Source organism: Cnephaeus nilssonii (assembly GCF_951640355.1).
Source record: "Cnephaeus nilssonii genome assembly, chromosome: 11".
Classification (NCBI taxonomy): Eukaryota; Metazoa; Chordata; class Mammalia; order Chiroptera; family Vespertilionidae; genus Cnephaeus; species Cnephaeus nilssonii.
In genome coordinates this window covers 16,514,798-16,541,402 of record NC_137082.1, presented here as the reverse complement: position 1 = coordinate 16,541,402, position 26,605 = coordinate 16,514,798, and the positions used below count along the sequence as shown (strand labels likewise).

The 26,605-nt window shown below is 45.4% G+C and overlaps 1 protein-coding gene across 9 annotated transcripts in view; it reads left to right on the top strand.

Annotated features, from left to right (window-relative positions):
* The window catches only part of RIN2 (Ras and Rab interactor 2), a 207,329-nt gene that overhangs the window by 124,018 nt on the left and 56,706 nt on the right, over positions 1-26,605 (top strand). For 7 of the 9 annotated variants that reach the window (XM_079783496.1, XM_079783504.1, XM_079783501.1 and 4 more), the window contains one exon: positions 20,413-20,513. The exons of 1 other annotated variant lie outside the window; for it this stretch is intronic. In XM_079783496.1, the coding sequence (XP_079639622.1) occupies positions 20,413-20,513 (101 nt within the window). Of the gene's footprint in view, positions 1-20,412; positions 20,514-20,769; positions 20,909-26,605 lie in introns of those variants that run through there. One more of the 9 variants, XM_079783502.1, reaches the window with a different exon arrangement.

Below are 26,605 nucleotides of genomic sequence, written 5' to 3'. Positions count from 1 at the left end.
CTCCAGAACTTTTTTCCATCTTCTCAAGCTGAAACTCTGTACCCATTAAAAAACTAACTTCTCATCCCTTACTCCCCCGGCCCCTGGCAGCCACCCTTCTGCTTTCTGTATCTATGCATTTCGCTCTTCTAGGGACCTCTGGAATAGAGTTGGAATCACACAATATTTGTCCTTTCGTGCCTGGCTTATTTCACTCAGCATAATGTCCTCAAGGTTCATCCATGTTGTGGCATGTGTCAGAATTTCCTTTCTTTTTCAGGTTGGTTAATATCCCGTTGTGTGTACAGACTACATTTTATGATGGACATTTGGGTTGCTTCCCCCTTTTAGCTATTTTAAATAGTGCTGCTGATGAACGTGGGTTGGATTCTGTTTTTCAAGAACATGTTCTTAGTTCTCTTGCCCTGAATAAGAATACTAAGACTTCTCTGATTAGGGGTACATCACCCACAAGGCATGTGTGCATGTGTGTTGTGGTGGGTGCACGCTAGAACTGAAGCTTAAGCCTGAGTCTCTCTCACAAAATTCAGCTCCCCGTGATTGTTGGCTGGGCAAGACGAATGGCTTTAGTAACAGTGTAGTCTAATCAGGATCAGGAGGGCTTTATTGGGATGTCAAGTGGGTTAGGTCAAGCGAGTTAAAGTTATCGGTGCTACTACCATCTCTGACCACTCACCAGACATGTGTTTCTTTTTATTTTTCTCTGTCTTATCTTCCCAGTCACAGTGCAAGCCTTTTTGGGACAGTGACAATATGTTATACCTCTTTTGGTGTCCACTTAGCCCAGTGGTCGGCAAACTCCTTAGCCAACAGAGCCAAATATCAACAGTAAAAATATCAACAGAGCCAAATATCAACGATTGAAATTTCTTTTGAGAGCCGAAAACCGCCTTCTGCGCATGGGCCATGAAGTTTCAATCGCACTGTACCTGCGCGCCCGCACGTGGTATTTTGTGGAAGAGCCGCACTCAAGGGGCCAAAGAGCTGCAGGTGGCTCGCGAGCCGCGGTTTGCCGACCATTGACTTAGCCCAGTACTCTCAAAGGAGCATGTCTCCAATAAGTGTGATCTGACAATGACTCACATTCCAAATGTGCCTGTCCACCCCTGCTGTGCGCTGGCATGTATACTTTCCCACCATCAGAAGGATTCTACAAGTTTTCACTAAACAGAGGCTGTTCCCTAATTTGCAGTTGGGCAGCTGAATTAAGTTAGTGAATTGACGTATTAACCAATACATATTCAGCACGCACTGTGCAGCCAGTTGGATGGGACACTGGATATACAAACATGCAAAAGGATTGGTCTTGCCCTCAGGGCTCTCTCAGACCACAGGAACCTTGCCCCCATGGGTGGGCTGTCAGTCAGCCAAGGAGTTTGTTAGAAATGCAGAACCTCAGACCCTACCCCGGACCTAGGAATCAGGACCTGCATTTTAGCAAGACTCCCAAATGGTGCGCATGCACGTTCCAGTTTGAGAAACACTCGTGGATATTATTCTGTTCATTCCACTCTAATGCTAAGGAAGGCGGCAAACCTCTTTATCAAACTTGTTCTGTTTGTGTAAAGGAGAGATGAGGACAAACTGGCACTGGAGCCCTGTGCCCAATTCTGGACACAACCTAAGTATAGTTTCCAGAAGAGTCCAAGACACCCTGTATATACCCATTGCTTGGGAGCTCTAGGGAGAGGGAAAGGCCCCGAGGGAGGATGAAGGCACCTGGCCGCCCAAGGTGGAGGATGTAGCCAGAGAGGTCTTGCTCTGAGTTTATCGTGAAAAGAAAAACATTGATTGAGTTCCCCAGAAGCAGATTTGGAAACTGGATGTGAATGCCGGTCATCTATTTGGGAGGTGATCACAGGAAACTCAGGTAGCAGAGTAGGGAAGTGAGACAGAGAAGAGAAGGCAGCCGCTGGGGCTCCGTCCTGCTGGCGCCCTCTGGGAGACTGTGAAAGAGGGTCAGAGTTGTCCCCATGAGGGCAATGAAGCCGGGGTGCTCGTGCAGTAAGTCCCATCCAGCTCTGAGCTCATCCAGCACCGAGCATCGCAGGCCTTGGGCAGAGACTCCTGGTGCTGGCGGTAAGAAGGCATCACCGTGTAAGGGAGCAGTGACTCCCGGGGACACAGGGAAGGCACTGGTAGTACGTGCTGCGTATATCCCATCTGAAATTTTGAGACGGGCGTGTCTGAGCAGACTTCTGCATCAAAGCTCCGGTTCCTCATGAGGAACAAACACTTTGAATTCTAGTAAAGCTTCAAAGCCTCGGTGATTCATCCCCTCAGAGTTACTAATCATCTTCACAAGACTGAAAATGGCCAAACTTGACATTTTTAAAAAATTCAAATTCCCTTTTCATAGTCCCTCTGCCTTCTTCCTTCCCTAAACCAAATATATGTGTACAGACGACACTGTCACACTCAACTTACAGGGGAAAAAAATTTAATGGTCTATTTCAAAATTTTCATTTTAATGTTGCAAGTTGTAGATCCATGTCTCCTCTCTAATCACTTTTCCTTTAAAACCTAACGCCATTAAGTTGTGTGTGTGTTTTTAATTAAAAATATTACAAATGCAGCAGTTACCACCCCCAAGGGGCCATGCCAGCATTCCCTTAGTTAGGATTTCTTTAAGAGTTTAAGCAGGCCTGGCTGGAGTGGCTAGGTTGGTTGGAGAGTTGTCCTGTGCACAGAAAGGTTGCTGGTTCGACTCCCAGTCAGGGCACATCCTTGGGTTGTGGGTTCTATCCCCAATTGGGGCAGGTACGGAAGGCAACCAATCCATGTTTCTTTCCTTCTCTCTCTTTGTTCTCTTCTGCCCCCCAACCCCCCACACTTCCTCTCTCTAAACTTGTCCTCTGGTGAGGATTAAAAAAAGAGAGAGACAGAGTTTCTGTAGAACACTGCTCCCCAGAATGGTCATCAACAAAAATTCGTAATGTCAGTAGGCCTGTGGGACCCTGCACACAGCACACGAGCATCTTAAAACGGGTGGGGAACGTCCAGCCTGTGGGCCGTAGAAGGTCCGAGAAATCATTTGGTCTGGCCCTGCCAAGGCATTAGGGGTGAGTTAATTAAATGTTTGACCAAATATAGCAGGCTAATTTTTAAGTTGATGAGAGGTGATACAATATAGGTGGTACTTTTGTATGTCTCAGGAATGATGTTATAAACATCCCAATGGCCCTGGCAGAAAAAAGGTTCCCCACCCCTGATCTTAAAAGGTCCTAAGGAGCCCACAGTGACCTTGATGAATCAAATGTTTAACCCAGTTAACTGGATGTTTCCAGTGGTATTCCAATGAAATCATGCCTGTTCACATCCTACATTGTTAGTGCCGGGTGAAAAGCATTTGAGGAAATGCTGCTTTAAACACATACCCCGGCTGACTCAGTGCCTTTGAAATTAGTAGGCACTTGGAGTCAGTTGAGTAGAAGCAGCAGGGCACAGAGAAATTACAGCTTAGAGAGCTTACTTTGTTTTTTATAACTAGTGGGGAGGGGAAGAGAAAACGTCCTTATGTAACTGATGTTTTGGAATTAAGAGTGACTCCGATCTGTATGGAAGTTAACCCCTGGTGTGTAATTGAGTATAGTTGTCAAAAAAGGTAGACTGGATAGGTGAGGTACAGCTCTGAATGGCAAGGGCGAAGTTGTAGTGAGCGAGGAACATCATTCAGTAGCTCGGCCATGATGGTCGGCAGAACATCTCATTTCCTTTCAAAGCCTGCACCAACCAAGTATAAGTATTGCTGGCATTTCCATTTGGTAAACTTCAGCACCCATAGTCCAGTTTTTGTCACCGAACCCAGGAGCTCTGAAGAAAACTTGTCTAATTGCTATGCTGATAATTCCAGGCTCTATATGAATTCCACCCATCAAATTATCCTTTTACTTTTATTTTTCCCAAAATGAAAATAGCTATTTTTTCCTTTTTAAAAAAGTTTATAGAAAGATTAAAGAAGTGTAAAGAAAAAGAATACCACCTATATTGTATCACCTCTCATTGCTCCACCTGGAAATGAACCCTGTGAGTATCTTGATGCTGATACATCCAGAATTTTGCTCTGTTGGTATTTCTATTATAGTATATAAATCCATAGATGAATGTTTTACATAAATAGGCTTTGAGAATACATACGGTTATGCAACCTTTTTAACACTTAATAACATATCACTATATATTTATTTTTTTACTGTGTTGATATATAACATATATTGTGCCTATCAATTAATATATAACAGGATCACAATGTTAATGGCTGTATAGTATTCCAGTACAATGCTCTACCACACTTTGACGAGTCCACTGTTGTTAAACATTTAGTCCTTTTTTCATTGTTCACTGTTATAAATGATGTTGCCAAGAACATGCTTTTATACATTATCTGATTATTTCTTTGGGTCAATTCCTAGAATTAGAAATGCTGAAGCCAATAGTTTTCATACTTAAATCGTTGATGTATACATTCAAATTGACTTCTAGAAAGGAACGAGTCATTATTTCTCCTCCAGCGCTTCTAGAAAGCCCATTGAAGGAAACCGGAGGTGGTAAAGGGAAGTGAATGTGACTACAGCACTCATGCCACTGCATTCCGGAAAGGCAAAGGACAGCTGGCAATTTCAAAAGTTTGAGCCAAAGGAGGTGTTAGAAACCTAACACTTGAGGAAAATGAATTCTACACACACACACACACACACACACACACACACACACAGCCAAAGATACACAGTTGTCACGCCTCTTAGAACAGCACGATATGGATAAACTTCAGAGATCATTTTCAAAAAGTGAAAAATCATAATTCTTATACAAATGCCTAGTGAATATGTATCAAAGATTGATTTAACATATTAAAGGGAAGATCAACGGGATGTTAACGCCAGATGGCAGAGACAGGTAAATAGCGAGTGGACAGAAGAATCCCATCTTGAGCCCGCTGTAATAGCTGCTGTCAGCCAGCTTGTGTGTCTAACTCTGCAAGATTAGATATAAGCTTGACATGGCTAATATTCAACCGTTTTTTACCTTCCATCACTGCAAGTTCATATAGTTCAACCTAATACAAACTCGCTACAGATGTACAGGGCAATAAACCCAAAACCTTTGGGGCCATCTTTTCTACCAAACAAATATCAGTCTTCCATAAGCTCTGCATTTGACTTGATAGAGTCTGTGCCTTAATCAGAGAAAAGAATCAAACAAATGACATCCCAGGTGACTTAGGTAGGCTTCCAACTATGACTTTGAAAACAAATTTTTTTTTTCTTCAAGTTTTGCATCGTTTTCTCAACTGTAGGAACCCTTTGTGGCTGAACCCATGTGTGGGTGGACAAGGTTGATCTCAATCGTGATTCTACTGACACTACATTGGCCTTGCAGTTCCTCTAAATGTTTAAAGATTGAAAGGACATCACAGCCAGGGTTTCGCTCTCATTACCCATGCAAATTGGCTCCCAACTGTGTGTTTCCCAGAGACCTAGGGCAGAGGTGCCTGCTCACTGTGCAGGAGCCTGCTCTTGCCAGCTGCCAGCCATTGTCATGGCAGAGTGCCTGCCGAAAGCCCTGTGACACCTGAGAGGGTGCCAGGTGGAGCTCAGGAGGCTGGAATGCCTGGTGGTCACCCCATTTTGTAAATTCCAAGATGCTAGTCCTCACACAGCACGTTTGTCACTAATATGACAGCAAAACAGGACATTAACAATTGACCAACACAATCTCAGACCCCAACTTGAGCTCCATGAAGACATAGATTAGCACACTTCAATTCTAAGATGCGCCAATTGTCATATTTTATCATCTATGAAATCATGTGTATTTTATAATTAAGAGTGTGGTATAATTATAATTGGGGAATCTTTTTTTCTTGATGATATATAAAATAGGTGTATCTTATAATTGACCATATCCTAAATTTGATGGAGCACATTGTTGTGTTTGTGGGGTTTTTTCAATGTGTGTTTTTTTTAATTAATTTGAGAGAGAGAAGGAGAGAGAGAGGGAAAAGGAGAGGAGAGAGAGAGAGAGAGAGAGAGAGAGAGAGAGAGAGAGAGAGAGATATGAGAGAGAAACATCGATCTGCTGCCTCCTGCACACTCCCAACCAGGATGGAATCTGCAACCCAGGTATGTGCCCTGACCCAGATCAAACTGGTGACCTTTTAGTGCACAGGACGGTGTTCAGCCAATTGAGCCACACTGGCCAGGACAAGCACACTGAGTTTTTGTTGTTCTTCCCCATTATAGACCTAGAGCTTTCTGTGTAATAAATATTCTAAAAATATAAAGAAAAAAATGCAAAATCAAACTTAAGACACAAATGCTAAAACTAACCAGGGATATAGAAACATTAGTGCCAACTCTTAGGAAGAACTTCATTCTTCATGGGGCTTCTCTCATTTGCCTTGTTATTTAACTTAAAACTCAAAGCCACGGGCAGTAATTTGGTGATATCTATGACTTCTGAGGTCATTGAAGAATCTAATACAATACTGGCCTCAGAAACTGACAAAGTAAAGCAGCACCTTGGCACAATGACTGTTTCAAGATATACCACACTAGCTGCTGCAATATTTCATGTACTGAACTATTTTTTTTTAATTATGTTCTATTTTTCCAAGGAGACACTAAACTGAAAGCTATATCAGAGGGTTTGCTCTGCAGTATCATTTCAAATATGGTTTAGAAAAAAACACACACACACAAAATGAGTCTAGGCCTCTAGAAGTTACACGGAGTCAGCGACACCTGTATCAGCGTGGCCCACCCGGCCTTTCCCAGCCGGCCAAGGTAGAGCCAAGTGGTCTCTTCCGTTTCAGTAGAGGCAGCTTATAAAGTAATTAGAGGCCCGGTGCACGAAATTCGTGCACGGGGAGTGGGGTGGGGTGAGTCCCTCAGCCTGGCATGCGCCCTCTTCAATCCGGGATCCCTTTCACAATCTGGAACCACTGGCTCCTAACCACTCACCTGCCTGCCTGCCTGATGCCCCTAACTGCTCCCCTGCTGTCCTGATGGCCCTAACTGCTCTCCTCTCCTGGCCTGATCGCCCTAACTGCCTAACTGCTCTCCCCTCCTTGCCTGGTCGTCCTAACTGCCTATCGGCTCTCCCTTCCTGGCCTGATCCCCCTAACTGCCTATCTGCCCTCCCTTATTCTCCACGCCCTTCGGACCCCCGGTGCAGGTGTGCTGAGAGCTCTCTGCCGTGGCCCCACCCCCGTCCTGATTGTTTGTTATGTGATTGCATCCCAGCCAATTTGCATATTCCTCTATTATTAGTATAGATCACTGTGTGTGTGGGGGGGGGGTGGGAATGTGTAAAGCCACCAGCTTCCACTCAATGAGAACTTAACCGTGGATAAGGAGAGCACAGCTGCATTCTGGATGTGTAACCACATTGGTATTTTTGGTGGTGACTAACTGAAAACTCTTGAGCAGCCTGGCTGGTGTGGCTCAATGGTTGAGCGTCAACCTATGAACCAGGAGGTCATGGTTCGATTCCCAATGTGGGGCATGCAGGAGTCAGCTGATCAATGATTCTCTTTCATCATTGATGTTTCTATCTCTCTCTCCTTCTCTCTCTCTGAAATCAATAAAAATATATATTTTTTAAAAATCCTCTTGAGCAGTGCTTCTTTAGTGGCTGCCACAACGTCAGCTACTTCCCCATCATGGCCAGCCAAGGTCTAATGGACTGGTTGGTGCTCCACCCCCCTGTGTCCTGTCCTGATTTACCCCTGGTCTAGAAGGAAATGAACAGGGAAGTTACAAAGAGGAAGGTAGAGAAGGAAGAGCACTCATTCATCCAATAACCCATGTATGCCAGGGCCTGTCCGGAGCTCAGAGGATGGAGTGGGGAGCAAAGAGACATCATTCCTGCTGTGAAGAATTTACATCCAAGTGGGGGCTGCTCAGGAGAGCATCTGGCTTCAGGAATAATCCACAGGCAGGACCATCCACCTCAAACAGTGAAAGAGGGGGCCAAGCAGGAAGATTGGGGGCATCATGGCTCAGATTCCCCCAAAACAGGCTCAGAGCCAACAATTTTCATGAAAATGGATTATCAGGAAGTGCTCCGAAGAGAATTCCATAGTGAGGTAGCGCAGGAGCTCAGACGAGGGCCCAATTTCAAGCAAAGTTCCCTCATGGTAACTTTGGGAACAGTGTAGATCTCACCTCAGAGTGGTCTCAGCCGGAGGAGAGGGAGCTGAAGTATTTACTCCCCAGCGCCCGTCACTCATTGGTGGAAGACTGACTCTGGAGGTCCTTTGGGGTCTCTCTGCACCAGACAAAGCAGGTTCTGGCTGCTGGAAAGCCATCCTCAGACAAGGGACTTGGGGCTGGCTGTGTAGGGCCAGGTTTCCTTCTCCTGGCCGCTCTCTGGAGGCCTTCAGAGCCCCCCGTGGTGGAAGCCCTGATCTCAAGGGACGCTGTGATGCAGCGCAATGTTTGCAGGGATTTTTAATCTGAGGAGGGTCCAAGAATCTAAAAGGTATGGAAACCTGGTCCATCAACATGTTGAGGTTTCCCCGGGGGTACCAACACACACACACCGGGCACAGGGTCCTGAATTTTCTGGGGCTTTCCTAAATTAAAATATTTCTATCCATTGTAAGTACATCCATGCTTATCAGGCCTCTAGCAAATCTCGTGGAATTCAAGTGCCTGTGGGGACATAGATGCGAAGGTCTCCCTCATGGGCCTTGCACAAGAACCTGGGTCCCCCAACAAATATAATTAGCCAACACATGTACATACCCACACGTCTCACACCCTTTAAACCAGACTTCTGACTTTCACCTGTGGGTGGTGTAAACGGCTAAGCCCTCAGCCCACCAGCAAATACTCACATACTAAAGAACATCTGCTGTGGGCTTTGCAAGCATCACCTCAGTGAACTCTTACTAGGCAGCCCTGAGGGGCAGGCCTCAGCGTAGCCTCAGTTCTCGGATCAGGATATTTAACGGGTCAGATGACTTGGTCAAGGGCACACTGCTTGAAGCAGCAGAGCCAAAGGAAGTCCAAGCCAGGCATTTAGCCAAAATTTTGCTTTTAAGTATTAAAGTATTCACGTGTGTTTGTTTTCTCTAAATACTACTATGTACTACTTTGAGCTAAAATCAAAATTATTTACATCAAACCATTTGACTTAACTCAGATTATGGTATGGGGGTGGATAGAGAAAAAGTGTGTGGAACTGTGTTGTATTATTTTTAACTCCAAAATAGGGAAAGTGGGATAAAAAGATAATGAATATTGTTTTTCGGTAAATAGGAGGGCTCTGATTGTGATTAAGGGGACGTTTTGAATCAGCAGGGCTAGGTGAACCATTGCATAAATACTGTTGAGCTCATTTGCTCTCCTTTTGGAATGAAAATCAAGGGCAGAATTCTACCTGCTGCCTCCTGGGCCACTCGCAGCCTTCAGGCAAGTTTGGAAAAGGTTGCCCTCTGTGTACATCCCTTGTCCTGCAGAAGGCACCTTGGCCAATAAAGCCATACCAGAGTGCAGTGTTTAGGTTTGAGGAAACTAGTTCTGGCCCTAATATAGTCATCCCTCACTCCCTCATCCTGACTTCACACCACACTCAAAATGACATTCCAGCCTGGCTGATGTGGTTCAGTGATTGAGCTCTGACCTATGAACCAGGCGGTCATGATTTGATTTCCCCTCAGGGCACATGCATGGGTTTCAGGCTCCATCCCCAGTAGAGACTGTGCAGGAGGCAGCCAATCAATGATTCTCTCTCATCTTTGATGTTTCTATCTCTCTCCCTCTCCCTGAAATCAATAAAAATATTTCTTTAAAAAAATGGCATTCCAGGTAAATGAAAGGCCTACAAATAAGGAAATATATGTAAATTGGCAAAACATCTTAGCAAAAAATAGAGGAGACTGTTGATTGCTTCAAGATAAGGAATGTCTTCTTAGACAAAACAGGAACCATAATGAACTTCTGACTCTTATCAACCTTAAAAGCTTTAGGAATTTAAAAGACAGGAAAGCAGTATGAGAAAAAACCTTTTAAATAGTTGAGACAGCAGATTTATATCACAATTTAAGAAAAAATAAGGAACCTCAAAATGGTCGACAAATAAATGAATAGGCAATTCCTCAGAAGAAATGCAGTCAGTCAGTCAGTATACAAACAATATCATCTGAACAAAGCACATTGAGACAATAAAAAGCCACTGTACTCATCAGGTTGGCCAAAGCTTAAAAGTGTGGTATATCAAAACCCTGACAAGTGCGGTGGATGCTCTCGAAGAGGGCGGAGACAGGAGAGATGGACACAGCCACCTGGAGAGCAATGCGGCATTTACTCTGAGGTTTCACACGCTACACAGGCTGTTCATCACAATACTGCCTGTGACAGCAAAACCCCGGAAACTACCTACACGTCTACCAAAATAGAATGGTATGTGGAATGTCCCTGTGTGGTATACTCCAATGATGGAAAACCATCCCCACTTAAAATGAACTAGGGCTTCCTTTATCAGTGTGGATACATTCCACGACATTTTGTTGGTTATAATAAGCAAACTAGAGCTAAAAAAGCACAGGATCATAACATTCAAGAATGATACACACAAAACTGACAGTAGTAGATGGAAAGGATTGTGGGCCGTGGTCAAGGGAGATTAACTTGAACTACAGTAATCTGTTTTTCAGTGGGAATGTATTCATGTGTTTATGTTTGTGAATATAATTAAATTCTTTAAATATACATGCAAACACCCACAGGAGATGGAACACAGTTTCAAAACAAAACAAAAGGGCACAGTTCCGAGATGCTTCGGCATCATTCCCCCGACACTCCTCTACAAGTAAAGGGAAGAAGTCTCCATTACTTTTTTGTTTCCATGGTGACAGTTTGAAAGTTTGTAAGAAGCCCATTATTTTCCAGACTACTTCAGACAAACCCAGTGGGGTGTACCCACCAATCCATGCAGCTCCTCTACCTCAGCGGAAGCAGACAGGAGAGGGAATTGGTGGGCCATGTGGTTTCCATGACCTGGAGGTGGGTCTAATCCCACAGAGTTGATGGGACCTGAGAGGCCAGGCTGATGCACTTGGGAAATCGAAACCCCATAGCTGAAAGCCAGCACTTGACTTTTCCCACACCCTCGGTTTCAAGTCTTCCTCTATCAGCTACACAGCCCTTTCCAAACAACTGATAACATTCCTGAGTTAGCCTTGGAATTCAAAGTGTTGTATCACAACTTGCTCTATAAGCACTTTTCTCATTTCATCTTTACACGACCTTCAAGATAATTTTTCTCCTTTTATCTAACCCTAAAAGAAAGAAAAGATTTGGAGTCCCTCCCTCTCCTTCTCTCCAACCTTGCTTGCAAATAGGGACTGCAGATGGCGACTTGTCTCCCTCATCCAGCCAGGGAAAATCGACCTCTAGCAGGCAAATCTCGAGGTTAGAGACTTCTAGGCAGACAGAGAAGATTGGGCTCCACAAGCACAGGTTTTTTTGTAAGACATGTCTGCTGCGGGGGCTGAAATGGCCCCTCTCCAGGTTGGGAGGGGTATAGGTCCTTTTTAAGTGTCTTTTAGCTTTATGGACTCTCTGTATCATAGCAATAATCACCATTAATATAAAGAGAGAATTTAAATAGGAAGAGGATTGAGGAGCATTCAGGTACTTGTTACAAAGTGTTTTAATCTCATCTTCATTTTTAATCCTCCAACACCCCTTGCCCCCAGAGTCAGCCAACAGGAGGCCTTGAGGATATTTGAGGGCAGGTCTTTTTGAACCCAAAGCTGGTATGCTCACCACTACTAGCTCACGCTGCCAAACTACCAGGTAGTTGCTGCAAGCTAGACTGCCTCTAAACACTACAAGGCTTGAAGTGTGGCCCCTCAGGTGAGGTTCCTGCCTACTGGAAATTTCCTAGAATGATTACAAAATGGTGCAAATCAGAGTAGCTATCTGTGCCAGGCTGGAGTATAGCAGACTGAGTCCTGGGTGTGACCTCAAAGGGCCAAGAGAGAACCTGGAGCTTCGGGAATTCTGCCCTGGGCCTGGATGCCAGTTTGCATGAAAATCACCCAGGTAAGCACTCCAGGCTTCCTGTGTCTTGCACAGAGGCTTACATGTTAGGGGGCCTAGGGCACTGGGTTTCTGAGTAGAAAGAGGGAGGGGACACAGAGACTCAACCCCTGGCCTGCCTTCTTCAGGCTCCCTCTCTCTGGCCTCTTCCCCCTAGAGTGGCTACAGACCTTCATTTCCTGCCAGCAACACCCTTCCCCCCTGCACCCAACCCCCCCTAACACTCACCCCCCCCCCCCCCCCCCCCCGCCGCCAGCTTTGGGTTCAAAAATTCCTGCCCTCGAATACCCTTGTGGCCTCCTGTTGGCTGACTCTAGCTAGGGGCAAAGGGTGTTGGAGGATTTACAAGAAAGATGAGATTAAAACACTTTGTAACAAGTTCCTAAATGCTCCCAAATCCTCTTCCTATTTAAATTCTCCCTTTCTATTAACGGTGATCATTGCTATGAAACAGAGAGGCCATTTCATCCCCAGCAACAGAGCTGGACCTAACAAACACAGGTACGTCCGGGCTTTATCAGTGCGGCTCTGCCATGCCCTGTACATGGCTGTCTCTTGGATTGAGGCCTTAGGTCACGGCTTGTCGAGTTTTCTGGAAAGAACACAAATGTTGCCTTCTGTTATAAGAACCACTGTCTCATCAGCTTAATTTCCTGGAAATGGGTGTCCTATCTCATTCTCCGATTATCCTGAATAACAGCCGCTTGCCTCTGTTACCACCTCCCCAGATGCCCGCACGGCCTTGGCAGCCAAACAGGGTTGTGGAAGCAGCGCTCGCTCATGGCAGCCCTTCCTCTTCTCGTAGGAACTCTGGACAAGGACAGGGAGGTGCTGGGGTCCTGGGTTGTGTTCGTGGACCTTGAGGAACTTCAGTTAGCAGCATCCACTTCGGTGAAGCCCTTCCATTGACACTGCTGTTGGCTTTGTGGATCCTGAAAAAGACACCTACCAAAAAGGACTCCTGGTGGCTAACTTCTCAATTTAAAAAAAGAAGGAAAGAAAGAAAGAAAAAAAAGAAAAAGAAAAAAATTAAAAAGAGCCTAGCAACCATTTCTAAACAGGGGCCTCCAGGCTCACATAAGCCACACTTTAGGGACAGGCCTGCACTGAACAACCTGATTCCTTCGCTGAACTGCCTGCCTGTACTCTGTTCCTGTCCCCTAAGCCAGCCCTTATAAAAATGAGTTCCTGGAATTGTGTTTTGACCAACAGGACTGAGACTTTCCCCACAGAATCGGAGCTGTGCAGCTATATCGACATTAGCATCTTAAGCAACCAATCAGAACAGCTCCATTCTGGCCCATCAGGACAATGCTTTTTGGACCAATCAAACTGCAAGGGTTTGGAGTCCTCATTTGCATGAGGATGGACCAATAAGGGACTATAGAGGTCAGTTCCCCCTGGCTTCCAGAGCACACTTTCCCCTCCCACGTCAAGGTAAGGGGGCTGAAACCCTGAAGACAAAACACCAAAGATGTCCTGCTGGACCTGAGAGGAGCGGGCAGGGCAGAGTGGAGCAGAACTGAGGCGAACAGAGATGTCTAGCTGGAGAGGGCCCTCGCCCTAGGGCTGCCTCACAACCATGCTTTTCCACAGCCGGCTGTTTCATTATTGCACCGAAAAACGATAGAGCTGTTCCACAGTCACACTGTTTTCGTAAGTGTGCTCTATCACAACTGAGCTGTTTGCACTGAATAAAGTTTTCTTCTTCACTGCACTCCAAATTGGGGATTCCTGTTGGCATTGAATTGGTTGACAACAGACCTGGACCATGGGAAAGCTTAGGTTACTGTGGCATGCTATCAGACATCTACAGGAATTGAAAATGAACACAGATGTATCTGGGGACAATGCAGGGCAGATCAGGGACACCTGGGCAGACCTGAGCGTGGACTATTGCTGGTGGAAGGGTATATAAACAGATCATTTGGAGAGGCAGGCCTGGCTCTGGAACAATGACCTCTGGTCCGTTTCTCGGGCACATCCCTATGTGCTGTGGGTGATGGGGCATAATGGGTTCAGAGGGAGAGATGGGAGGGACGGGAAGACTCCTCATCCAGCCAGGAAGGGTCCCACAGCCATCCAGCCAGTTGCAGCCTCTGTTCTTGTCCACCTTTGTGTCTTGGCATCACTGTGTGTCCCTTCTGCCTTGCAGATAAGTGGTGTTACCTGTGATTTTCCACGGAGTGCTGCTAAGTGAGAACTGAAATTTGTAGGTTTTTTTGTGTTTGTCCAGTTATAGAGAAAGGGGTAAGGGGGAGGCCCAAGGCCTGGACATGCAGCCAAAGTGTGAGCAGGAGCAGTGTCGGGCGGAATCAGTCTGGCTGGAGGGGTCAGCTTCTTCTCCTGGGGAAGGCCACTGAGGATTTGTAGTTCAAATCAATATGGTGGCTGAGGGTGGAGAGGGTGACCTTCCTTACTGCTGGGGATGGGAGTCTTTTTTTAGCCTCTGTAGATGTTTGCCTGAGGCTGTGGCTGGTCCTCCATCAGCAGGGCTCTCTGCTCCCTGGTGGGCTGTGTGTGGCTGTCCTGTCCAAGGTCACAGCCGTGACCAAGAATGGGAGGGGGTACCCCAGCCTAGAGTGCTAGGGCTTTGGCTCAGACACTCAGACTCCCCTGACTCACCCCACTTCCTCCCACTTTCTTAATCCCGCCATTTCCTCCCAGTTTCATACACATCCACCTCTTTTCTTATTTTTCTAAAACTTTGATTCTGAAGTATTTTAAACACAGAAAATCCCACATAATACTAAAACAATCACTAGCTCTGTCAAATCTTATCAGTTTGCCATTTCATTTTAAGAAATAAAATCTCCCCTGGCTGGTGTGGCTCAGTTGGTTGGGAGTGTCATTCCATGCACCAAGAGGTGGCAGGTTGGATTCCCAGGCAGGTTTTGGGTTCCATTCCTGGTTGGGGTACGTGTGGAGGCAACCAATCAATGTTTCTCTTTCAGTATTTCTGTCTAACTCCCATCCTCTCTCTCTAAAATCAATTTTTTTAAAAAGTTTTTAAAAAAATCTCACATGTGTTTAAGCACCTTTACCTGTAAGTACCTCCATCTATTTCTCCTCCAGAGGTAGTCACTGTCACTCCACAGTGCATATTGGAGTAGTCTTTATATCTATGTGTATATCTACAAACACTTAGTAATGCAATTTTGCATGGTTTTAAACTTATACACGGAATGCAACCATTTCAGCTTCTCTTTTTTAAAGATATTTTTTCTTTCAATTTTATTTTTATTGAATTCAGGTGTAAAACTTAGTGCTTAGACAATCAGATATTTTACATAGTGTCCCCTTTGATACTTCCAGTACTCCAACTGGCACTATAAATAGCTATCACAATATTATTGACTCTATTTCCTGTGCTTTACTAACATTTCCGTGACTGTTTTGCAACTACCAATTTGTACTTAATCCCTTCACCTCTTTCTCCCAGTCCCCCAACCACCATCCCCTCTGGTAACCACTAGTCCACTCTCTGTGTCTATGAGTCTGTTTCAATTTAGTTTGTTCATTTATTTTGTTCTTTAGATTCTACATATAAGTGAAGTTATATGGTATTTGTCTTTCTCTGACTGACTTATTTCACTGAGTATAATACCCTCTAGATTAATCCATGCTGTTGCAAATGGTTAAAGATTTCATTCTTTTTTATGACTGAGTAATATTCCATTATATATATCATAGCTTTTTTATCACTCAACTATTCACGGGCACTTGTGTTGCTTCCATATCTTGGCTATTGTCTCTATTTTTAATGAAGACTTTTGAATTTTTATATTTATATATGTCTTGATGCATATAGCTATTGTGGACAAAACAGGGGCCACATTCTAAACCTGACAAGTTCAGTGAAGGCCCATATGGTGGGCCTTACAAATCCAGAAACCAAAGTAAACCACACAGGGTGGTCTGAAATAAAAATCCCTAACTAACAATGGGTCATAGTGGGTAATCCTAGGCCTATAGCTTCCTTGGAAAAGGTCAGTCTTTAACTTTAAAATTGTCTGTTGTCTTTGTGCATCTAAGATAACATATCTTTGAAGTGTCTAAACCCCTGCAGGCACAACTGCTGGCACCAGAGCGTGAGACCATATTATCTTGTGGCTCACATACCATCTCTATATGCTACCATCTCTGTGTGCTATGAATGTTAACTATCCTGTATCCACCGAAATAGCTCCATCATGAATGTCAAAAGCCACTTTACATAATGTAAAATAAATATGTGTCTCTTCCTTTTACTTTTTAATCCAAGCTCAGAGATGTCCCCACTCTGTTCCTGCCTCCCTAATCTACCACCAATGGATTTCATACACCGAGCCCCCCTTTACATCTCCTCTTTGGATTCTAATCCTCTCTAATAAAATGGTAATATGCAAATTAACCATCACTCCGCTATATAAGCCATGCCCACCAGCCAATCAGGGCGAGTATGCAAATTAACCCCAATCCAAGATGGCTACAGCCACAGAGAGCAAGGTTTCCCAGGTAACAGAGGAAGCCAAGCTTTCCATAGCCGTTGCAGGCCTAAGCCTCCACTCAAGCTACAAAGTTTCAATTATAGAAGGTAAACAAATTCAAGCAAATGGCGGCAGAATGGAGCTTGAGAGAGCAGGCCAGGGTTGCCAGCAGCAACGGGAAGCAAAGCTTTCCGCACACCCTGGCCGGGCTCAACCGCTTAAGGCTACAAAGTTTCAATTGTAGAAGGTGAATTAACTGCCACAGAAATGGCTGCCACCCTGGAGGGAGCAGCAGGCTTGGCTCCGCCCCAGGCTACAAAGTTTCAATTGTAGAAGGAAAATAAATTCCAGATACCAGGGCCTCCGCTTGCATTGCCAGGGGGCGTGGCCCGCCTGCAAACCACCACAGGCCCCTCGCTCAGGCCGCCCCACACCCCAAGGGAACCCCCACCCTTATCTGTGACACCCTTCAGGGCAAACCAGCTGGCCCCCACCCCTGTACCAGGCCTCTATCCTATCTAATAAAAGAGTAGTATACAGATTGATCATCACTGCAACACACAATATAGCTGCCCCCATGTGGTCAAAGATCCTGCCCCCATGTGGACACAAGATGGCCACTACAAGATGGCCAGCAGGAGAGGGCAGTTGGGAGGCACCCGGCCTGCAAGGGAGGGCAGTTGGGAGGGACCAGGCCTGCAAGGGAGGGCAGTTGAGAGGGACCAGGCTTGCAAGGGAGGGCAGTTGGAGGTGATCAACCCTGCAGGAGAGGGCAGTTAGGGGTGACCAGGCTGGCAGAGGAGGGAAGTTGGGGGCAAACAGGCTGGCAGGGGAGCAGTTAAGCATCAACCAGGCTGGCAGCGGAGTGGTTAGGGGTGATCAGGCTGGCAGGAAGAAGCGGTTAGGGGCAATCAGGAAGGCAGGCAGGCAAGCAGTTGGGAGCCAGCAGTCCTGGATTGTGAGAGGGATGTCCGACTGCCCGTTTAGGCCCGATCCCACCAGGATCGGGCCTAAACGGGCAGTCGGACATCCCTCCAGGAGTCCCAGATTGGAAAGGGTACAGGCTGGGCTGAGGGACAACCCCCCGCCATGCACGAATTTCGTGCACCGGGCTTCTAGTGTATAAAATAAGCTGCAGAACTGTCATTCTCCAGAATATTTTCTCAGTCCATTGAGATTTTTTTCTCCCGGCAATTGTCATCAGTTTGACTCAGCTAAACTCTACTAAGACTTTTTCACACTGGATGTTTTTTCGTCAACACTCTGGTTCGTTAATTTTAACTGCTGTATAGTATTCTATACCTCAATTTATCCATTCTCCTATCAATAAACAAATAGGCGCTTATAATTTGGTTTTCTTAAAAGTAGTGTGCAGCAAATATTCTCATAAAGGTCTCCCTGCACCATGTGCAAGAGTTTTTCTAGAGTGTGTAACTAGGAGGTCTGTGTATCTTCAACTCTACAAGATATTGCAAACTCCTCTCCAAAGTAACTCTGTGAGCAATACTCCCCAGCAGCATATGGGTTCCTGTTTTCCGTATCCTCAAATATTATCAGAATTTTAAGATTTTGCCCCTGGGATGTGTGTCAAATGGATCTCCTGGTCATTTTCTCTTCCAAGGCCCCGGTGCTTCTAGAAGCTCCACCCACAGCCCACACCCAGTCACACACAAAGGGGATGGATCAAGCATGGAGGACGGGGGAGGCCTTCATTCTCCTGACCTCTAAGTATTGGGAGTGCACAGAGCTATTTGTGGGGACACCTTCTCCATCTACACTCTCCCCTTAGATAATCTCTCCCTGACAAAGGACTTTGAAATACTAACACACAGGCCAGTGGCTTCTAAATGTATAAATAGCTCCATCATGAATGTCAAAAGCCACTTAACAAATTTAATCGATGGCTAGTACAACTCCATTAAAAGTTAACCTGCCCACTGCCCAGTTAGATTTCCTCCTCAAGTCTAATCCTTCCCCATTTTTTCCCATCTTTCAATTCAGTTTCTATGTCATATTGTTCCTGAATTTCCCCCCTTCTTCCCCATTCCACTGCTGCTCCCACGACCTTGGTCCAAGCCACCATCATCTCTTGCTGGGATCACTGCAGTTGCCTCCTAACTGGTCTTGCTATTTGTCCTCTTGCCCTTACAAACATCTCTAGCCAGCAGCCAGGGCGCTCTTTACAGAACCTAAAAAAAGGAAAATGCCATCCCCCTACGTAAAACCCCCCAATGGTTCTTAGTATCGAAAACTCAAATTCTAGGATACTGTAATCTAGAAGGCCAAGGAGATCCTTCCACAATGCCTCTCCAGCCTCTGGGACTTCCTCTATGTGGAGGGCTCCTCCCTCGATCTTTTCATGGCTCCCTTGTCATTCAGGGATCCTCCACTTCTTCCAACTTCTGTCCTGACCACCCCACCCTAGCTATACAGTAGTTCGTTCCTATAGCATCACCCTATTCTTTTTTCATTCTGGAACTTCTTTTTTTAAAATATATTTTTATTGATTTCATAGAGAGGAAAGAAGGGGAAGAGAGAGATAGAAACAGCAATGATGAAAAAGATAGAAATATCAATGATGAGATTCATTGATCGGCTGCCCCACATTGGGGATCTAGCCCACAACCCAGGCATGTGCCCTGACCGGTAATCAAACCATGACCACTGAGCCACACCAGCTGGACTCATTCTGGAACTCCTTATTGCTAAGTGCTATGATCTGTGCCCCACCAGGATATCATCTCCATGAGAATTGTCAACCTTACTCTATACTTGTAGTGCCTGGCAAGAAGTAGGTGGCCACAGAATTCGGTTGAATTAGTGAATGAATTGATGGGGTCAACAATATAGAATAGCCTAGGGCCAGGCCATCAAATGAAATTTCTCCCAGAGTCTGGGTGGGATAAAAGCTGCTGGAGGCAATACAACACGTCTTTAGCTAGAATCGTGATTCTCAAACTTTTAGTCCCAGGACTACTTCACACTGTTAAAAATGATGGAGGACTTCAAAGCCCTTGTGTTCATGTGGAATATATCTACAGATATTTGCTGTATTAGAAAATAAATGAAGAAAATGTTAAGATATTTTTTAAAAATAAGCAATTACATATTGACACAAGTAACATTTTATAACATTTTTAAAAATTCGTGAGCAGTGGCACACTTTAAGAGCTGCTCTACACATATAGTGCCTAATTATAACCAGGAAAGTGTCTGTTGAATGAGTGGATATATGTGGGCTCAAGAATTCAGACCAAACTTTAGGGACAGATGTAGCCCTTGCCCAGCATGTGGGTAGAGGACATAAGACCACGCCTTTCCCCTTCCATTATCCTCATGGTTCACCCACCCACCCACCCACTCACACACTTCCAGCCCATGCAGCCCTCTCTTCTCTTTTCCCTAACAGTTTTCTCTGACCAGAAATAAATAAATAAATAAAGTGAGAAATAAGTTTAGTGTCATTGGGAATTGATTTGCAAGCTGTGTATGTCTTTAAAATATGCTTATTTCTGTAACCAGAATAATGATTGTGTAAGTTTTAATCCAGGGAATTCACCTGGACAGGATGAGTGTCGAGGCCTGATTTGACCAGGATTTGTTTATTCCTTTTTGTGTTCACGTTGAGAAACCAAACTGAGCGTCATATTATTTTTCTTAGGGCAGTACCGAAACCTAAGTTCTTCCTCTTTCTAAGAAGAAGCTGCTCCCTCCCTTTTTATTTCTTTCCTCTGGGTAGAGGAAATTCAGAGCCATGGTTTAAAAAAAAAAAAAGGGGGGGGGGGGTGGTCATCTGTGTTCTCCTACTGAGGTGTCTGAAGCTCCCCAGGCCCTGGGCACGCCTCTTCACTTCCACTTCCTGACGTCACACTATTTTTGTCTTTGAATAGCTTATTGACACAATCGCCTCGCAGATCGGAGAACTGAAACGGGAGATGGTGCAGACAGATGTCAGCCTGGAAAATGGCCTGGAACCCACCGAAGCCCACAGGTGACAGAGGCGATGAGGCGAGACGGGAGCTAAGCGGACCCTATTCGTGTTGAGGACTGCCATTTCCCGGGCTCCTCAAGTTTGGGAACTGGGAGTGTGGTGGCGGCTCCAGATGAAACCCTGGAGGAGGTGGGAGTGGCCTAGGAAAAACCAGCTGTCTGCTTGTTTATTTTAATCCCTGCGAAGGCACTCGAACTTTACAACCTTTCCCTTCCTCCTGGCACCAGAACCCGGAAACCTAAAATTCTATCTGCCATATCCACCTACTCACAGTGATGGAAACAATAACGCAGCAGGATCCTCCGTGCGCAAAATAGAACTCAGTGTAGCCTGTATCAGTCTCCAGGAGGTTTAAAGGGGAGCACTCAGAGGATGGACTCATTTTGCGTTCTCAGGTCAGAAAACCCCCAGCACCTACCATAGCCGTTAGCCTGCGGTGCAGCCCCGCGTTCTGACAGTTGGATGTGACTGTAAATGACTAAGAAAGGGGAGGCAGTGGGTTGTCCTGGTTAAGCATGATATGTTGTGAACGTATTTAATGGATCAGAGTAGGTAGTAAGGGACTGATCTTTATCTGGAGAATGGAGGTTCCAGATCAGGTGGGGGTGGCAGGTTGGTGGAGCTTGTCAGACCTCATCCAGCTCTTGGACTGTGTAATTCATTGCTAGCAGAACAACAGAATATACTGACTGCTGAACGGCATGGACGTTTGGTGCTTGAGAGGCCAGAATTGTGATCAGTGTGCCCCTTTTCCCAGGAAATGGGGTTGAGGCTGCCTGTGCAGGGTGAGGGTGAGCTTCACCCGGTAGGATTTGCTTGCAAGTCTTGAGACAGGCAGGAGTCGTACTGCAAAGGCAGGCAGGGGAACCAGCTGGGTTTGGTTGTCCAGGCAAATTTCAAACTGGCAGGACTTGTTCCCTGCCCTAGCCTGAAGGGAGAGTGGCAATCCCAGGGAGGCACTTGGCAGCTGTAAGGCGGTGCTTTAACTCCTATGTCTCTGGAGGAACCATATTCTCCCGTAGCTGTGGAAATTCTGCCTTACATTTCCTTCTCTGCAAAATGACAGGGGTAGACCAGATGGCCCCAAGCCACTTGGAGCGGAACTAGGCATTCTATAATTTCTCTTTATTTCAATGTGAATGGCTTTGATTGGTAAATTTCCCCCTCATAATCTAGACAAGTACACCATGATTTCTGATTCTCTTTCCACCTCGCATTCAGAGTAGTTCTGAACTCCGTGGAACTTTAGCTAGGGGATTTCTCCTTACCCTTTTCATTACTAAGCTAAAAATAAATTGGGGCCCCAGGCTGATGACAAGAGTAAAGAAGAGAGAGTTCATAGCACGGATTTCCCCACATCCAGGAAACATAGTACTACAAGGTGGACCCCAAACTCTGCAGAGGACAGACAGGACCCTTCCTGTATATAAGCCACGGAGAGGCTAGGCTTGCTGGAAGGAGTGATAATGTGATCAGGGCTGGCAACAGCTGGGTCTCTGACTGCAGTGGGCATTGAAGTGGGAGAGCTGGGCCTTCATTTAATCTTTAACATTGCTTCTAGTCTTTTTCTTTTTAAGTTGAAGAGTGACTGTAACTTTATTTTATCAGGTTAATATGTATTCTTGAATACAATGTTGATTAACACTGAATTTATGAAATTTCAGAGGCATTTTACTTGGCACTTCCTTTGATAGGAAAGAAAGAAAAATAGCCAAGATTGTCTTGATTTAACAATGCATGTGGTGTTTGCCTCGTGCCAGTCACTGTTCTAAATGCATTACCGCTGGAACTCATTGAAGCTCCTGACCGCACTGTGAGGTAGAGCTCCACTGTGACCCTCTTTCTGCTGATAGGAGACCCGTATTTGGCGGTAAAAGCCTGACTAATAAGGCTGTGGCTCCTTTGCGGGCGTCTCTCGCTGAGTTTTAGAAGCGTGGAGTGGTGACTTTGCTATTAATTCCTCCATTTTGCCAATGACGTCAGGAGGGACGGATAACACAGAGGTAGGGGACGGAGGACATGGTATTGTTTCCACAGTGAAGACGGAGCAGAGCCGTGGGTGGTCGCAGGGGAGCAGCAGGTCAGCCCAGCCCAGAGCAGCCCAGGGGGAGAAGGGAGCAGGCAGGGCCGCCTCCAGTGGAAACCGTGGAGAGAGAAGAAGCAGCCGGCCCCTCAGGACCTTAGCTGGGCGTGTTCTGGTGGCTGCACAGATGCCTGGCAGTGAGTGACCTTTTGCAGCCTCATGGTTGGTGAGTGTGAGCTGTGATATGACCTCACCCACTCCACCCACTGTCACCAGGAAGTGTCTGTGGTTCCCTAGTTTGTTGAATGCTGGATTAAGTGTCAGGCCGGTGCCCTAGGTTAGAAATCGCTGTTCCCCAGCCTGCATTGGCTCTCCGTTGCTCTTTCGTGGTTCAGAGTGAGATGAGCTTGAGATCTGAAACCTCTTCTTGTATTATGAACCCCTTCTTAGATTAATATTTTGAATGCATAAAATACAATATGTAAGTGGACGAGGGGAAAACAATTATAGTGGAATACAATGATTAGGATGTAAAAAATGCACGATTTCATAGCATTGGTACTTCTTTACTAATACATCGAATGATGAGGTCTGGCAGTGGGCCTACGAACTGCTGTCCTCTGGAAGCAGAGGAGAATAAGCAACACTTCTGCACCGACCATGGAAACATCTGGAGTTTTGGTTGGGGACAAAGTTTCAGCTGCTGAGATTTCTTTGCCTGCATTCAAAATGGGAGGGAGTGCATTTCAAAACCAGGTTAGCAAGAGTGCACAAGTCCCTTTTTTCCACCCAATAGTCAGTTCCCACTTCGCAGCCCACTTGACCTACCGGCATCGTCTGAGTTGGTAGACCCACCCTGCCTGCGTGGGACACTTGCTTGGCTTGGCTTCTGGCATGCCATGAGCCCTGGTTTCTCTCCCCTCACCAGCTGCTGCTTTGAGGCTCCTGGCTGGCTCCTGCTTATCTTCTTGACTCCCTAACCCTGGAGCACCCAGAGCTCACTCCTTGAGCCTCTCCTCTTCACACATCTCCTCTTCTCTTCCTCCCCCACTGCCCTCGAGGAAGACACGGAAGCACCTCTGTGCCTCGGTGAAATGAGGATAATGATAGAACTTGACCTCAGAGTTGTTAGGAAGATTAAGTGAATGCATAGCTGTGAAGGACTTCACCCAGTGCTGGCACGTGGTAAACACATGCATGGTTTACTGAAAGAGACCTGTAATTTCCTAGGTAATTTCAGTCGGTCCTGCGGCTTGAATACGTCTGTGTATTGGTGATTCCCAACTTACATCCCTAGGCCTGTCCTCTCTTGGAATCCAGACGTTTGCATCCAACTGCCCATTCAGCCTGACCTTTGGGAGCTCAAACTTAAAAGACCAAGACCCTTCACAAACCTGCTTCTTCCCTGGTCTTCCTTTCCCAGTCACCATGCCTCCAGGTGCTTGGACCCTCAGTCATCACTGGTGCCTCTCCTTCTTTCCTAACGTCCTCCCATCCATCTCTAAATCCTGGCATCTCTACCTTTAACTTAGATCCAGGATCGGACCCCTTTTCACCAGCACCACTACAGTAGAACCCTGCCTGTTGTCACTTCCACCTTCTCTGGACGGTTAGCTAAGCAGCATAGAAAATGATCTGACTTCAGTTCATTTAAATCCAAGTCATGTCACTCCTGCTCAAAGCCCTTCTTCAGTAGTTTTTCACTGAAAACCAAAATCCCCACCATGGCCTTCGAGTCCCTACAGGAGGTGACTCACATCCCCTCACCATCTCTTCTCTTACAATCTCTTCCCCTTCAGCCCTCTCAGCGCACTGCTCCAGCCCCACCAGCTTCTTGCTGAGCAGCCTTTGTGCTTGCTGTTCCCTCTGCCTGGAATGCCCTTCCTCCAGGAGGCACTCATCCTTGGACTCTGCCTTTCTTCTGTTGCCTTAGCTGGCTTTATTTTTCTTTCTAGAACTTGTACAGATCTGAAATACGTTCACTTGCGTAATTGTGCATTTTCTGCCTCCCAGCACTAGAAGGTGGGCGTTTGGACAGAAGGTGGGGCTTGGTCTGTGTTTGGTGCTGCTTTTTCCAGTGCCTAGAATAGTGTCTGTCATGTAGCATCCATGTAGCTTCCATTGATGGGACGAATGAAAGGTGCTGGTCCTTTGGACCTTCTAAAAGTATTGGAGCATCAGAAGCCTCTTGTATAAATAAGACTTCACCCTTGTAAAGCAATTAGGGGATCCCAGCCAGTGCATAAAAAATAAAAAGCTGGAAATGTGTGACAGGCCTTAAGCATCCTCCCTAGAAAAGAAGAGGAACCAGCACCTCTTCCCCCTACATTCAAGCCCCACGTCCTCATCAGTCCAAGTATGGAAAAGAGGAAAAGATGTGTTTTGCTGGCTAACACTGATGAGGCACAGATACTGTGCAAGAAGACAAAAATGCAAAATGATTTTCGCACCAATGACTTGAACTTGCTTCCTAATGACCTCATATACACTCTCCAAAATCTTTAGAAGAGTAAAAGTGGGTATAAATCAACAAAGAATAGTCACTTTTTACCTGATGTTTAAAGAGGAAAAGACGGAAGGGAATAATATGAAGTGACATTAAATTCTGTATTCAAAGTCACTGAAGTGGAGGACATATATTTTTTTAAATATGGAAAACTATTGGATGGATGCAGGTGTATTCTGAGCGTAAAAGATTTAAGTTCCAAAAATAATCGTATCAGATTTAGAGGCACATACGTTTCTTCGTTATGATGCAGCTAATGGCCTTGGCCAAACCAATTCATGGCATGGTGACTATTTCTGCATATAATATGTCAGCATATTGAACAAAGTAAAGCAAGCAAATCTAAAAGATGGGAAGAAATTCACTGGGTTTTGTTTGTTTTGCTATGAGCTTATGATCTAAGATTCATAAGCAGAAACATAAATAATAGAAGTACATATATATTTATACTTTCCTCATACTTTCTAGGTTATTTTCTCTTTTCATCTCCTTCGCCCCCTGACCTCCGGATAATCCTTTGTATAAAGTTACTGTTTCCATAAATATGAACCAGTGAACTGGCTGCTAGCTCAGAATTCCCATGACTTTAGCCTGGCACTTAGACATGTGAAAATTGTAAAATGATGCGCTCTTAAAACTGGAGAGTCCCCACTCCTGAGTCCCACAGCACTGAGATAAGTACTTGAGTCACAACAAAGAAATACCTACCTTCATTCATCATGGTTTCCAGGCATTAAAAAAATACACACCCAGGCAAAGAAATAAGAGAGCAAGAAAACAATCAAAAGTGGTTCTGTCTCAGGTGTGGGTTCATGGTCATATTTAGTTTTATATTTTTGCATTGTTCTTTTTGCACAATGTGAAGTTCTACTTTGGTAATCAAAAGATTCTTACATGTCCTTTTTAAAAAAAACACAAACAAACAACAACAAAAACACACCTTCCCTAGTATAATAGGTCTCACCAATTAAGACGGACCAAACAGTACTTTGGAGCATTTTTGAACGGGTGACTTACCTCACATTCTTTACGGTTAATGAGTCTCATCTTTCCTAAAACCACCTCCTACCTGGAATTACCTGCTTGCTCCCCAAGGTCCCCAGGGCATCTAGTATATTCCTTTATTATGTACTCATTCCATTATGTGATACTTGTTTACAGTTCTTTCTCCCTTAGGCTGTCTCGGTATTTTGGCCAATAGCACCCACTCAATAAATATTTTCTTTAAGTTGAACTTAATTGTTGCTGCATCGGTAACAGTAGGAGCAAAGAGTTAGAGAATCTCATAGAATTCCTTGAAATCATATTCCAAACACTCATATTCCAAACACTCCTGGTGGCTTGAAATCAGGAAACACCTTCAGGGAAATTGATCAAGCTAGTCATAGCAGGACACCTTCAGTGGGCATGGTAGGAAAATGTCTTATTGCAGAACTGTTCCCGATACATAACCTCCTCTGGTTTGAACAAAGCTATGCCCACCCCTCCCCACTGACAGAAACAGCAGCCATGTCTGTGGTGTTACTTGGGTGTTTCAGATGAGTATAGATTTTCAGCTGCCTT